At 38.4% G+C, this 15,782-nt stretch overlaps 1 protein-coding gene across 12 annotated transcripts in view; it reads right to left on the reverse strand.

Annotated features, from left to right (window-relative positions):
* Positions 1 to 15,782, reverse strand: part of SYNRG (synergin gamma) — a 92,963-nt gene that overhangs the window by 41,546 nt on the left and 35,635 nt on the right. For all 12 annotated transcript variants that reach the window (XM_059908580.1, XM_059908576.1, XM_059908583.1 and 9 more), the window contains exons 10-12: positions 14,074 to 14,270; positions 13,198 to 13,446; positions 11,777 to 11,907 (exon numbers count right to left, since the gene is read on the reverse strand). In XM_059908580.1, coding sequence (XP_059764563.1) covers positions 11,777 to 11,907; positions 13,198 to 13,446; positions 14,074 to 14,270 — 577 coding nt within the window. The remainder of the gene's footprint in view (positions 1 to 11,776; positions 11,908 to 13,197; positions 13,447 to 14,073; positions 14,271 to 15,782) is intronic.

Genomic DNA, 15,782 nt, shown 5'->3' on the forward strand with positions numbered 1-15,782 from the left:
AATTTTAAATTTAGGTCCATAAAACTGTGAAAGTGAACTGCTCCAAGTACGTATACCCAATATTTTAAAGTAAATTATGTTAACCTTAATATAAATTATTCTCTAAAATGGGTTCAGAATGCAGAGGTGGAATAGTTAAGATAAAAATCTATTTATGAAATGCTGTTCAAGCCAAGATGTAAATTGTCCTTCTTTTGATCACACTGCATTGCTTACTGGCAGAAGTTCCCACATCTGATAAGCAGGAGTAGAGTTAATATAATTCGCATTTTTACAAGGATCACATCAGCAGTTCCAGAAGCTATCTTTGCAGCAGAACAACAATCACTTCAAAATTAGATAAAGATACTTTTGCCTGTGGTCACATTTCCCTGCTGGATGGAAAAATAGTGTAATGAGTAGTATCTGTGTGGGTAATTCTTGGGCGGCTTAAACACAGACTATAAAAGCACTGCCTTTTTTTTTTTTTCCCTTATCAGACCCAGGCAGCTCCCTGGAAGAACCACCTTTACATATGAATGACTACATTCCACTACTAGTTTGTGTCATTCAATACCATACACACAAGTTATATAAATGGATTTCCATTGAGTTCTTTGCCCTGGAGCAAAAATTTTCTACAGTCATTTAAATCTTCTTATCAGTGGCCTACAAGCAAGGTAAAAACCCTGCTCTTGCACATGCATGCTAATGGGCATCTGCAGTGCCTGGAGGACTTAGTGCTATCAAATGTTATAATTTCACACCAATACCAAACAGCTGCTACATATTTGATCTGGACAAATAGGTCACTGTTTATACAGTATAGGTGGATTTCTAAAAGTTCCATAAGTAATTAAACTATAACACACTGAACAGAATGTTATATAGGAATAAAGGTAATTAATGTCTTAGGAAAAAACCACAAAGTTGAATGATCTATTTGTTTTTTCATGATCGCCAACGTTAGCTATAGCCCTTTAAAGTCCATGGTAAAATCTTCTACTAAACATGACATTTATTTGAATGTTATTAATTTAAAAATTATTTTCAGAATTAGGAAAAAACCAGAGGATCTTCAGAGTAATGTTAGTACTGCTGAGTGAAGTCAACAAAATAAAATTCCATTCAAAAAACGCTATGACTCAGACTATAATTTTATGCATATTACAAAGGAAGAATTCATTCCAGTTCTTTCCTTAAAGTTTTTATTAAATTAAAAAAAAACCGTAATCACCATGAAAGTTTTTATGCCAGTTATATAAAGTAGTTATCTGTTCCAAACATGCAAATGGTTATTTCTACTGTTTAATACTAACGAAAGGTACTCAGTGAGAGAGGCATACTGTTTTAAAATTTAAGAACCTGCATTCTATTGAAAGATGAGACTTTAGAGAATTTGGCCACAAAAAAGTGCTTTGCTTTTTCTCTAGTGTATCATTTGTGTTTTACAGTTACTTCACGTGGCTGTGGTAGGTGACTTGACTTAGTTGCTCAACCTGCTAAATACACCCATTTAAAAAGCAAAGAAAATAAACCAACTCAAAACTCCTACGCCTTAATCCTTTTTGAACTATTCTATCGCCAGCACCCCATGACCGCTTTGTTTATCATACGAGGCTCCCCAGTGCCCAGCACACGGGAGGTATTTTCCGAATGGATAAATGAATGATGTTGCTCCCTTCCAGATGCCCTTTCATGCCAGCTCAAGTGCTATTCCTCTTTTGACTTTGACATTCAGTTCAACACCGAGTCCAACCAATTTCTCAGATACATACTTTTTGGTATCTGTAACTCTAAACCCAGGGTAACTCTCATAACCTCACAACAGGATTACCATGGAAGCTGCATTTATCCCATACCTAGTAGCAAAAATCACTTTCACCATGCCACTTATTTCTAAAATGCTTTACAGATTATGTCACAAATCATAAGGCATCCCATAACTGGTGCCTGCCCTTAACTAGTGTCATTTTTTCAGACTAACAATACTCTCCGCTCCAGCCTATTTTAACACCTTACCTGCCTTTTCATCTTCTCGAACAAATAATGTCCATTTTTGCTTAAAAATACTGCTCAAAGTGGTCTTACCTATTTATATCATGATTTAACAAATACCCTTTTAAAATAACTCACAATATGGAATACAGATCATCATAAACTAGGGAATTCATACATGAACACACAAACACACCACTGAAGGAGCAATTCTAAGAGAGTTTTATTAGATAATATAAATATCCAGATAAAACTAACTATCTTTAGAGCAGAAACTGTGCTTTTTGCTTCTGTATTTCTAGTGCCTACCCCAATGTCTGGCACACAGGAGATGCTATGTAAATGTTTCTGAATGAATAAAGAAACAATGAGTATGGATTCTTAGACATGAATGAAATGTTTTCATGCAAGGAAAGCACAGATGTAGTCAAGCCAGAACTGAAGAAGAAAAATCTGCAAAGTATGGCTGTATATGAAAGTAAACTACTGTGTGGAGATAATGCCACACAAAATTGCTAATACCCCATATATCTCAGGTCTGGCCACCATCTTAAAACTTTCTATGCCCAAATTTTAATTTCATCTGCTGAAAGTTTTCTCCCTGAGGAATGAACCATCAATTTGTTAAATTCGGTTTGTAACTTTCATACTACAATATATTCATCCAACAAACCTTTATTAATTACATATCACAGGCTAAGTATTACATACCGAGACATGAAATACTGTCTTCAGGTACTTACAGCCTAGTGAGGGGAACAGTCAGGTAAACCAGTAATGGCAATTACGACACAGATATTCACAGGCTACCATGGCAGTAGAGAAGGAGAAGCCCTTAACTCATCTTAGAGGTGGGGACTGATGGAGTGGAGTTAGTAAATACTTCCTATAATGAACCGATTTTCGACATGGAACTAGAATTAACTATAGAGAGAATTTCAGATTGAAGAAAACAGAAAGGCCAGAAGCTTGAAAGAGCATGGTCAGTTTGGTGGTTTACGTGTGGCTGGAGGTAAGCTGTGGAGAAATGGCAACAGTCAAGAGTGCTGGCAGGAGCCAGATCACACACGGCCTTTTCCCACGCCAAGCAGAGCTGACAAGAGTTAATGGCGGTAAAGGAGAGAGAAGGGAGACAAAAACAGCATGTTTCTGATTAGGTGACTGGATATGGTGATCTAACAAATTTTTATTTAGCTTTGAGCAGGAAAAGAATGAATCATTTTATGGAGGTAATTTGAGATGTCTTGGGTCATTCAGATATGTTCTAGATAGCAGTAGAACATATCAATTTGTGCAGAGGAAGAGACCTGAGAAAGAAGTGTTATGTGTCTATCAGGTTAATACGTGTGTGTGCTAGTATAGCGGGCTTGGAACTCCCAGTACTTTACAGTCACACCCCACGTATGTTTCTTCTATGTGTCATTTACAAGTGTCTGATGTATTCTTAAAATCAGGAGAATAATTCTTTCCCTAATTTCTAATTCTCTATAATGCCTATCCCTTAGTTTTTCTTACAGTGTCTGCAGGAAGTGTTGACTAAGAAATAATCAATTGGTTAAAATAGAAAAGATGAATGAAACTGCACAAATAGGAACATAAGAGAAATGGAATATGTACCCTGACAAAAACAAGTTCCAAAAACAACCAAAGACATTCACATTGCCTACTCAAAGCCTCATGTGCTCTACTCGGTGGAAGAAGTATCTACTAAGTACTTTTAAAAAATGATGGAGACAGGAGCTTCAAGATGGCGGAAGAGTAAGATGTGGAGATCACCTTCCTCCCCACACCCCACAAATACATCAGAAATACATCTACACGTGGAACAACCCCTACAGAACACCTACTGAACGCTGGCAGAAGACCTCAGACCTCCCAAAAGGCAAGAAACTCCCCACGTACCTGGGTAGGGCAAAAGAAAGAAGAAAAAACAGAGACAAAAGAATACAGACAGGACCTGCACCAGTGGGAGGGAGCTGTGAAGGAGGAAAGGTTTCCACACACTAGGAAGCCCCTTCACTGGTGGAGAAGGGGGGTGGCGGAGGGGGGAAGCTTCAGAGCCACGGAGGAGAGCGCAGCCACAGGGGTGCGGAGGGCAAAGTGGAGAGATTCCCGCACAGAGGATCGGTGCCGACCAGCACTCACCAGCCTGAGAGGCTTGCCTGCTCACCCGCTGGGGCGGGCAGGGGCTGGGAGCTGAGGCTCTGGCTTCGGATGGATCGCAGGGAGAGGACTGGGGTTGGCGGCGTGAACACAGCCTGAAGGGGGCTAGTGCGCCACAGCTAGCCGGGAGGGAGTCCGGGAAAAGGTCTGGAACTGCCGAAGAGGCAAGAGACCACTGATTTGGGGTGTGCAAGGAGAGGGGATTCAGAGCACCACCTAAATGAGCTCCAGAGACGGGCGCGAGCCGCGGCTATCAGTGCGGACCCCAGAGATGGGCATGAGATGCTAAGGCTGCTGCTGCCGCCACCAAGAAGCCTGTGTGCGAGCACAGGTCACTCTCCACACCTCCCCTCCTGGGAGCCTGTGCAGCCCACCACTGCCAGGGTCCCGTGATCCAGGGACAACTTCTCCAGGAGAACACACAGTGCGCCTCAGGCTGGTGCAACATCACGCTGGCCTCTGCCGCCACAGGCTCACCCTGCATTCCGTACCCCTCCCTCCCCCCGGCCTGAGTGAGCCAGAGCCCCCGAATCAGCTGCTCCTTTAAACCCGTCCTGTCTGAGCGAAGAACAGACGCCCTCAGGTGACCTACATGCAGAGGCAGGGCCAAATCCAAAGCTGAACCCCAGGAGCTGTGCGAACAAAGAAGAGAAAGGGAAATATCTCCCAGCAGCCTCAGGAGCAGCGGATTAAATCTCCACAATCAACTTGATGTACCCTGCATCTGTGGAATACCTGAATAGACAAGGAATCATCCCAAATTGCGGAGGTGGACTTTGGGAGCAACGATATATATATTTTTTTCCCTTTTTCTCTTTTTGTCAGTGTGTATGCGTATGCTTCTGTGTGTGATTTTGTCTGTATAGCTTTGCTTTTACCATTTGTCCTAGGGTTCTGTCTGTCCGGTTTTTTTGTTTTTTTTTTTAGTATAGTTTCCAGTGCTTGTTATCACTGGTGGATTTGTTTTTTGGTTTGGTTGTTCTTTCTCTCTTAATTACTTAAAAAAATTTTTTTAATAATAATTTTTTTTTATTTTAATAACTTTATTTTATCTTTTTCTTTCTTTCTTTTTTTCTCCCTTTTATTCTGAGCCATGTGGATGACAGGCTCTTGGTGCTCCAGCCAGGTGTCAGGGCTGTGCCTCTGAGGTGGGAGAGCCAAGTTCAGGACATTGGTCCACAAGAGACCTCCCAGCTCCACATAATATCAAACGGCGAAAATCTCCCAGAGATTTCCATCTCAACGCCAAGACCCAGCTCCACTCAACAACCAGCAAGCTACAGTGCTGGACACCCTATGCCAAACAACTAGCAAGACAGGAACACAACCCCATCCATTGGCAGAGAGGCTGCCTAAAATCATAATAAGGTCACAGATACCCCAAAACACACCACCAGACGTGGACCTGCCCACCAGAAAGACAAGATCCAGCCTCATCCACCAGAACACAGGCACTAGTCCCCTCCACCAGGAAGCCTACACAACCCACTGAAACAACCTTAGCCACTGGGGGGCAGACACCAAAAACAATGCGAACTATGAACCTGCAGCCTGCGAAAAGGAGACCCCAAACACAGTAAGTTAAGCAAAATGAGAAGACAAAGAAACACGCAGCAGATGAAGGAGCAAGGTAAAAACCCACCAGACCTAAGAAATGAAGAGGAAATAGGCAGTCTACCTGAAAAAGAATTCAGAATGATAGTAAAGATGATCCAAAATCTTGGAAATAGAATGGAGAAAATACAAGAAACATTTAACAAGGACCTAGAAGAACTAAAGAGCAAACAAACAATCATGAACAACACAATAAATGAAATTAAAAATACTCTAGGGCTTCCCTGATGGCGCAGTGGTTGAGAATCTGCCTGCCAATGCAAGGGACACGGGTTTGAGCCCTGGTCTGGGAAGATCCCACATGCCGCGCAGCAACTAGGCCCGTGAGCCACAACTACTGAGCCTGCGTGTCTGGAGCCTGTGCTCTGCAACAAGAGAGGCCGCGATAGTAAGAGGCCCCCGCTCGCCACAACTGGAGAAAGCCCTTGCACAGAAATGAAGACCCAACACAGCCAAAAATAAATAAATAATTTTTTAAAAAAAAGTCATTCTCCTACATACCACAATACCATTAAAAAAAAAAAAAAAAATCTCTAGATGGGATCAATAGCAGAATTACTGAGGCAGAAGAACGGATAAGTGACCTGGCAGATAAAATAGTAGAAATAACCACTGCAGAGCAGAATAAAGAAAAAAGAATGAAAAGAATTGAGGACAGTCTCAGAGATCTCTGGGACAATATTAAATGCACCAACATGCAAATTAGAGGGGTCCCAGAAGAAGAAGAGAAAAAGAAAGGGACCGAGAAAGTATTTGAAGAGATTATACCTGAAAACTTCCCCAACATGGGAAAGGAAATAGTTAATCAAGTCCAGGAAGCACAGAGAGTCCCATACAGCATAAATCCAAGGAGAAACACGCCAAGACACATATTAAACTATCAAAAATTAAATACAAAGAAAAAATATTAAAAGCAGCAAGGGAAAAACAACAAATAACATACAAGGGAATCCCCATAAGGTTAACAGCTGATCTTTCAGCAGAAACTCTCCAAGCCAGAAGGGAGTGGCAGGACATATTTAAATTGATGAAAGGGAAAAACCTACAACCAAGATTACTCTACCCAGCAAGGATCTCATTCAGATTCGAAGGAGAAATTAAAACCTTTACAGACAAGCAAAAGCTAAGAGAATTCAGCATCACCAAACCAGCTTTACAACAAATGCTAAAGGAACTTCTCTAGGCAGGAAACACAAGAGAAGGAAAAGACCTACAATAACAAACCCAAAACAATTAAGAAAATGGTAATAGGAACATACATATCGATAATTACCTTAAATGTAAATGGATTAAATGCTCCAACCAAAAGACACAGACTGGCGGAATGGATACAAAAACAAGACCCATATATATGCTGTCTACAAGAGATCCACTTCAGACCTAGGGACACATACAGACTCAAAGTGAGGGGATGGAAAAAGATACTCCATGCGAATGGAAATCAAAAGAAAGCTGGAGTAGCAATTCTCATATCAGACAAAATAGACTTTAAAACAAAGACTATTACAAGAGACAAAGAAGGACACTACATAATGATCAAGGGATCAATCCAAGAAGAAGATATAACAATTGTAAATATTTATGCACCCAACACAGGAGCACCTCAATACGTAAGGCAAGTACTAACAGCCATAAAAGGGGAAATTGACAGTAACACAACCATAGTAGGGGACTTTAACATGCCACTTTCACCAATGGACAGATCATCCAAAATGAAAATAAATAAGGAAACACAGCTTTAAATGATACATTAAACAAGATGGACTTAATTGATATTTATAGGACATTCCATCCAAAAACAACAGAATACACTTTCTTCTCAAGTGCTCATGGAACATTCTCTAGGATAGACCATATCTTGGGTCACAAATCAAGCCTTGGTAAATTTAAGAAAATTGAAATCGTATCAATTATCTTTTCTGACCACAACGCTATGAGACTAGATATCAATTACAGGAAAAAATCTGTAAAAAAATACAAACACATGGAGGCTAAACAATACACTACTTAATAACCAAGAGATCACTGAAGAAATCAGAGAGGAAATCAAAAAATACCTAGAAACAAATGAAAATGAAAACACGATGACCCAAAACCTATGGGATGCAGCAAAAGCACTTCTAAGAGGGAAGTTTATAGCAATACAATCCTACCTTAAGAAACAAGAAGCACCTCAAATAAACAACCTAACCTTACAGCTAAAGCAATTAGAGAAAGAAGAACAAAAAACCCCCAAAGTTAGCAGAAGAAAAGAAATCATAAAGATCAGATCAGAAATAAATGAAAAAGAAATGAAGGAAACTATAGCAAAGATCAATAAAACTAAAAGCTGGTTCTTTGAGAAGATAAACAAAATTGATAAACCATTAGCCAGACTCATGAAGAAAAAAAGGGAGAAGACTCAAATCAATAAAATTAGAAATGAAAAAGGAGAAGTAACAACTGACACTGTAGAAATACAAAGGATCATGAGAGATTACTACAAGCAACTATATGCCAATAAAATGCACAACCTGGAAGAAATGGACAAATTCTTAGAAATGCACAACCTTCCGAGACTGAACCAAGAAGAAATAGAAAATATGAACAGACCAATCACAAGCACTGAAATTGAAACTGTGATTAAAAATCTTCCAACAAACAAAAGCTCAGGACCAGATGGCTTCACAGGCAAATTTTATCAAACACTTAGACAAGAGCTAACACCTATCCTTCTCAAACTCTTCCAAAATATAGGAGAGGGAGGAACACTCCCAAACTCATTCTACGAGGCCACCATCACCCTGATACCAAAACCAGACAAAGAGGTCACAAAGAAAGAAAACTACAGGCCAATATCACTGGTGAACATAGATGCAAAAATCCTCAACAAAATACTAGCAAACAGAATCCAAAAGCACATTAAAAGGATCATACACCATGATCAAGTGGGGTTTATCCCAGGAATGCAAGGATTCTTCAATATACGCAAATCAATCAATGTGATACACCATATTAACAAACTGAAGGAGAAAAACCATATGATCATCTCAATCAATGCAGAGAAAGCTTTCAACAAAATTCAACACCCATTTATGATAAAAGCCCTGCAGAAAGTAGGCATAGAGGGAACTTTCCTCAACATAACAAAGGCCATATATGAGAAACCCACAGCCAACATCATCCTCAATGGTGAAAAACTGAAAGCATTTCCACTAAGATCAGGAACAAGACAAGGTTGCCCACTCTCACCACTATTATTCAACATAGTTTTGGAAGTTTTAGCCACAGCAATCAGAGAAGACAAAGAAATAAAAGGAATCCAAATCGGAAAAGAAGAAGTAAAGTTGTCACTGTTTGCAGATGACATGATACTATACATAGAGAACACTAAAGATGCTAGAAGAAAACTACTAGAGCTAATCAATGAATTTGGTAAAGTAGCAGGAGACAAAATTAATGCACAGAAATCTCTTGCATTCCTATACACTAATGATGAAAAATATGAAAGTGAAATTAAGAAAACACTCCCATTTACCACTGAAACAAAAAGAATAAAATACCTAGGAATAAACCTACCTAAGGAGACAAAAGACCTGTATGCAGAAAATTATAAGACACTGATGAAAGACATTAAAGATGATACAAATAGATGGAGAGATATACCATGTTCTCGGATTGGAAGAATCAACACTGTGAAAATGACTCTACTACCCAAAGCAATCTACAGATTCAATGCAATCCCTATCAAACTACCACTGGCATTTTTCACAGAACTAGAACAAAATATTTCACAATTTGTATGGAAACACAAAAGACCCCGAAGAGCCAAAGCAATCTTGAGAAAGAAAAACGGAGCTGGAGGAATCAGGCTCCTGGACTTCAGACTATACTACAAAGCTACAGTAATCAAGACAGTATGGTACTGGCACAAAAACAGAACTATAGATCAATGGAACAGGATAGAAAGCCCAGAGATAAACCCACGCACATATGGTCACCTTATCTTTGATAAAGGAGGCAAGAATATACAATGGAGAAAAGACAGCCTCTTCAATAAGTGGTGCTGGGAAAACTGGACAGCTACATGTAAAAAAATGAAATTAGAACAGTCCCTAACACCATACACAAAAATAAACTCAAAATGGATTAAAGACCTAAATGTAAGGCCAGACACTATCAAACTCAGAGGAAAACATAGGCAGAACACTCTATGACATAAATCACAGCAAGATCCTTTTTGACCCAGCTCCTAGAGAAATGGAAATAAAAACAAAAATAAACAAATGGGACCTAATGAAACTTAAAATCTTTTGCACAGCAAAGGAAACCATAAACAAGACCAAAAGACAACCCTTAGAATGGGAGAGAATATTTGCAAATGAAGCAACTGACAAAGGATTAATCTCCAAAATTTACAAGCAGCTCAATATCAAAAAACAAACAACCCAATCCAAAAATGGGCAGAAGACCTAAACAGACATTTCTCCAAAGAAGATACACAGATTGCCAACAAACACATGAAAGGATGCTCAACATCATTAATCATTAGAGAAATGCAAATCAAAACTACAATGCGACATCATCTCATATTGGTCAGAATGGCCATCATCAAAAAATCTACAAACAATAAATGCTGGAGAGGGTGTGGAGAAAAGGGAACCCTCATACACTGTTGGTGGGAATGTAAATTGATACAGCCACTATGGTGAACAGTATGGAGGTTCCTTAAAAAACTAAAAATAGAACTACCATACGACCCAGCAATCCCACTACCGGGCATATACCCTGAGAAAACCATAATTCAACAAGAGTCATGTACCACAATGTTCACTGCAGCTCTATTTACAATAGCCAGGACATGGAAGCAACCTAAGTGTCCATCGACAGTTGAACGGATAAAGACGATGTGGCACATATATACAATGGAATATTACTCAGCTATAAAAAGAAACAAAATTGAGTTATTTGCAGTGAGGTGGATGGACCTAGAGTCTGTCATACAGAGTGAAGTAAGTCAGAAAGAGAAAAACAAATACCGTATGCTAATGCATATATATGGAATCTAAAAAAAAAAAAAAAAAAAGTCATGAAGAACCTAGGGGCAAGGTGGGAATAAAGATGCAGACGTACTAGAGAATGGACTTGAGGACACAGGGAGGGGGAAGGGTAAGCTGGGACAACGTGAGAAAGTGGTAGTGTATATATGGACATATATACACTACCAAATGTAAAATAGATAGCTAGTGGGAAGCAGTCGCATAGCACAGGGAGATCAGTTCGGTGCTTTGTGACCAGCTAGAAGGGTGGGATAGGGAGGGTGGGAGGGAGGGAGACGCAAGAGGGAAGAGATATGGGGATATATGTATATGTATAACTGATACACTTTGTTATAAAGCAGAAACTAACACACCATTGTAAAGCAATTATACTCCAATAAAAATGTTAAAAAAAAAATAATGGAAAGGTGTTGACAACATACTGAATCACTTACTGTACCTAAAAGTTAAAACATTAGAAAACATTAGAAAAATGTTTACGCAACTGTCTATGCAAACAAACAGAAACCTGAAGGCCTAAAAGCCACTGATCTCAAACAGAAGAGCGACATGGATAAATAATCATATTTAGATCTCTAAATGATGATTTCTGTGGAAAAGCAATAGTATGTTATATTGCAAAATGTCAAATTATGTGCCCCTTCCTAAAAAGCTTTTCAGCAGTTGAAGACCTGGATCTAATATAAGAACATGAAGTCATGCCTGGCACAGGTGCACTCAGTTGTAATAAATCAGGTTTAGCACAAGCAAAAAGAAATATTGTTAAGCAGCTGTGTACTGGGAGGAAATGGTAGAAGCTGAAGTTTAAGGTGGACAAAGGGGAAGGAAGTTTGAAGAGTGAAAGTATGAATACACTAGGAATAACCAAGAAAGCATGAGACTAAGGAGTCCTAATTCTCTTATTTATACTTAGGCTTCTCATTGTGGATGGTCTCTTTCTCAATTATTAAATACAGTGTTAACTATATTCAACTCTTTTCTACCTGTTTCCGTGCTGAGAATTTGATTTTGAAGAAGCAGGCAACTCTTGGAAATCACTGAATGAGTCATCAAGTGATCCTGACTTGGAAGCATCTTGAAAATCCTGGAAGTCATCTTCTTCTGGTTTGACCACCTAGGTTTACAGAGGACGTTGAAATAGAAAACGTCTTATGATAAAAAGGTAAATAACAAATATTCAACTGTCAACCTCAAACACTACTTTTTTTTTTTTCAAAGACTACTTTTTAACTCTTCCCATTTAAGTACAAACACCTAATTTTAGAAGAACACCCTTTAGACATAAACATCAACTCAAGTGCTTAAGGCAGGAATGCTGCCTAATATTTTTAAATGCTCTCTTGTACAAATGGTAAAAGACTGGTTTAAACAGTTAATTTATATAATTTTTAAATAGCTGAATCACATTTAATAGATTACTGAGAAACTGCCATCTTTACAAAACATTTCAATCATGTTTGTAAATTAAAGAAGTGATACAAGTTTGTTTTAACTCATCACATACATGTATAAAGGAAACCGTGACACGGACTCCTAATCCCATGCTTAGGAAGTGAGCACTGTTCACAGTTCATCTGTTTTATAGAAAAACGAGCTTATATTATATTGTTCTGCACTTAAAAAAAAATGTAATTACAGAACATGGACATCTTTTCCATGCAGTACATGTACATCTACTGGCATTCATTTTAATAATCTAATAGTTTACATGAACATCTACCGGCATTCATTTTAATAATCTAATAGTTTACCACTGTAGAGATAAACCAAAATTTATTTAACCTTTCTTCTTCTGATGGATATGCAGCTACTCCTAATTTTTTACTTTAACAAACAATGCTACAACAAATATCCTTGTATATTTTTGCTAATTTGAGTTACTAAGTTCTGTGAGACTCCTAATAGAGTGACTGCTGGGTCAGAAGATACAAACATTTAGAATTTTGATAGCTATTGCCAAACGTGCCTTCTAAAAAGGCTGTACCAAAAAACCCTTGTCCCTACATTTTTAATGACACTGAATATATGTTTAAAACTTTTTTTGCTAATCTGAGAAGTGAAAAATAAACTGAAGCATCTTAATTTCAAGTTTAGCAGCTTCCTCAAAAGACACAGCCTAAGGATTTAATTAGCTTTATTAAGCTTGGTGTTTAAGACATATATGATAAAGAACTATAAACTTTTAGCCAAAATTCAAGTATCTTAAGGCTTAAGAAATTTTTTTTTAAATAATGACAAATTAAATGTTGTATTGTTTTAATACTGCTTAATTTTCACGTCCAGTGTCCATCATAATCCAGCAATCTTTTCTGCATTCCTGGAAAAAAAAAGTTGCCTGGATTCATTTTCAGGGATAACTTAGAATAGGCACAGCCTCTCCATTTTGCACAGCCTCTCCATTTACCTGATTTGCAGGGTAAGTTGACATGAAGCCACTGGAAGTCTGGGCTGCAGCTCCCCCGACTGGTCCAACAAGATTAATGCCCATGACTGGCTGTCCGAGGGTGAGGGGCATGGAGCCTGCAGGGCCTGAAGGCATCCCAGTTGGCTGACTCACAGCAGTAGGCAAAGTCATAGGAAAGCCACTTAAAGTTGGAACAGGAGCCACTGGAAACTGATTTAAAGCATCGGGACTCATGGCAGGAACACCCCTCTACATAGAACAGGAGGAAAATGGAAACATTTTAGGAAATTGCAAACCACATACAACCCAAATCTGGCAAAGAGAGACCTAACTGTAAAATCTGCAGCCCTGGTATGTTTCCACTCTGACTCTCCCAGAACTCAGGAATTTGACACAAGAAGATAAGTTATGAGGTTAATGTGAATCTAATATTTAGCAAAGAAATGGCCAACACATACCAATTCTGACATTTTCACTCTGACAAGTTTGGTTAATTCACTACAATCAAATCATTTACAATGATTTTGTAATATGAGAAAAACTGCTGCCAGACCGAGTATACTTTATCTGTATCTAAGGAATTTTAGACAAGGACTTCAAAGGACAGAGAGTAATTTCATCTATTACTAACTAACTTTTAAGTTCAGAAGGGTTACAGTTAGGTCAGAGAATGTTAATATATTAAAGTCTTTAAACAAAGGAATATTTTGCTAGTATGCACATCATATAAACTGTACATTTTTGAAGAACTGTATCCTGAAAATAATCTAAATTTTAATGTCCAAGGAGTTCTGCAAGGTTGTAGAAAAAAAGGATTCATATTCTTTCAGTTTATATTGGAAAGTCATTTGACCTAACCTTAGAAACAATGTCTACCTGTGTTACTGCTATCATGGCGAGAACAGTATAAAGTTCTTCTTTAGTAAGTTTGCCAGGTGTGGTTCGATTAGCTAAGGCCCATATCTGTCCAAGAGTTTCCCTGGGAAGTCCGGATGACATCAGGATGGGATAAAGTTTAGCAGTATCTATTCCAGTCGGAGTCATTGTGGTTTCTAAAATTTTCTTATACGCATCTATTAAAGGAAAGACCAGATTACAAATGTAAACATATTACAAGTGATTCACCTTTTTTGTTGTCATTGCTGCTTATACAAGAATAATCTTAAGTCAAACTGCTTTAAGAGAACTGAAGCCACATCAAGGGTTTAAACTGCTGTAAAGATATTCAAGTGCAAATATCCAGCAGACAATTAGGGTCTGGAGCTTAGAAGAGAAGTTGGAGCTTGGCCCTACAGACAAAGATTTGGGGTTAAAGGTAAGAGAAAGTCTTATAATTCATTAGTAGATAGTAACAACAATAAGATGGAGGTGGTATAAGCAGATATTTTGGACTTTAAAAAAGAAGTTGTAGAGTAATGATGGTGGGACTAATTTGAAAATAGCAGTGGGAAGCAAGAATTATACTAATATCACCTTTCTCTTGTCCCAGTGAATTAGAGGTTATTAGAGGAAACATCATTGGGTAAGGTGCTTTGGGAACACAGCCTTTAGAGAAAGACACGGTTTTAGAGAGCGGAATAAGTGTCTGAATAAAGGAAGGGACTGTTGGGGAGTTTTTCACTATAAAATGGCCTTTCCAAAGGACAAAGTGGGAAAGGCTGTTAGGGATAGGGTTGCCACATAAAATACAGGACGCCAATTATTGCATGGGGTATATTTATACTAAACAACTATTTGCTGTTTCTCTGAAATTCAAATTTAACTGGATGCTCTGTATGCTTATTTGCTAAATCTGGCAAGCCTAGTTAGAGGAGTTTGGGGGATGAAAGTAGGGCTAAGGCAGACTGAGAAAAATACTTAAAGCAAAAATTTTACATCTAGCATTTAGATATGGATTACAGGTTAGTAGGCTGACCATAAGAACACATATTTTGGCTAAGAAATTATGTGTACGTGTATGTTTGGAGGGAGAAGGGAGAAAGAAATACAAGCTGGCAGAAAAGGGACAGAATCCCAAAATGTACGAAGATCTAGATTTTGTTTGTTTGGCTTGTAGACAGAGAGGAAGAAGAAAAGATGCAATCTGTCTAACGGGCAGTTGGGAGGAAATCAATTATCTTTATGTACAACTGAAGTCCCCTGTGGTTTTGGGAAATGAGCCTTTCAATTTGTGATTATGTGATTCTGAGGAAAAGCAGACATTACTAATTTCTTCCCCAAAAAAGTTGAGCTACAGGGATCTTGCATGAGTTTTATTTAAATCAAGTGTAGAACCAACCTAGATCAAGTCTATGACCAACATAGAGAGCTAAAGATCAAAGTTACCTTTAGTTTTTAAGGGGTTTGCAAAGCAAATTGAACAAGTTACAATACACTAAGAGTGATTAACATAATGCCATTGTAATAGTCATTATTCTATGCACATCAACCATGGCTTAAACACACTATTCCCTTGTACCAATTGAATACTACATCACAAAATGTGTACTTCAGTAATTTTTTGGCTCAGCAGTTAATAACATACATAAGGAAAAAAGTAAACAACACCTTCCAAAGTAGGAAAAGATGCCACTTGGTGTTTTACT

The sequence above is a fragment of the Balaenoptera ricei genome, chromosome 20 (assembly GCF_028023285.1).
Source record: "Balaenoptera ricei isolate mBalRic1 chromosome 20, mBalRic1.hap2, whole genome shotgun sequence".
NCBI lineage: Eukaryota > Metazoa > Chordata > Mammalia > Artiodactyla > Balaenopteridae > Balaenoptera > Balaenoptera ricei.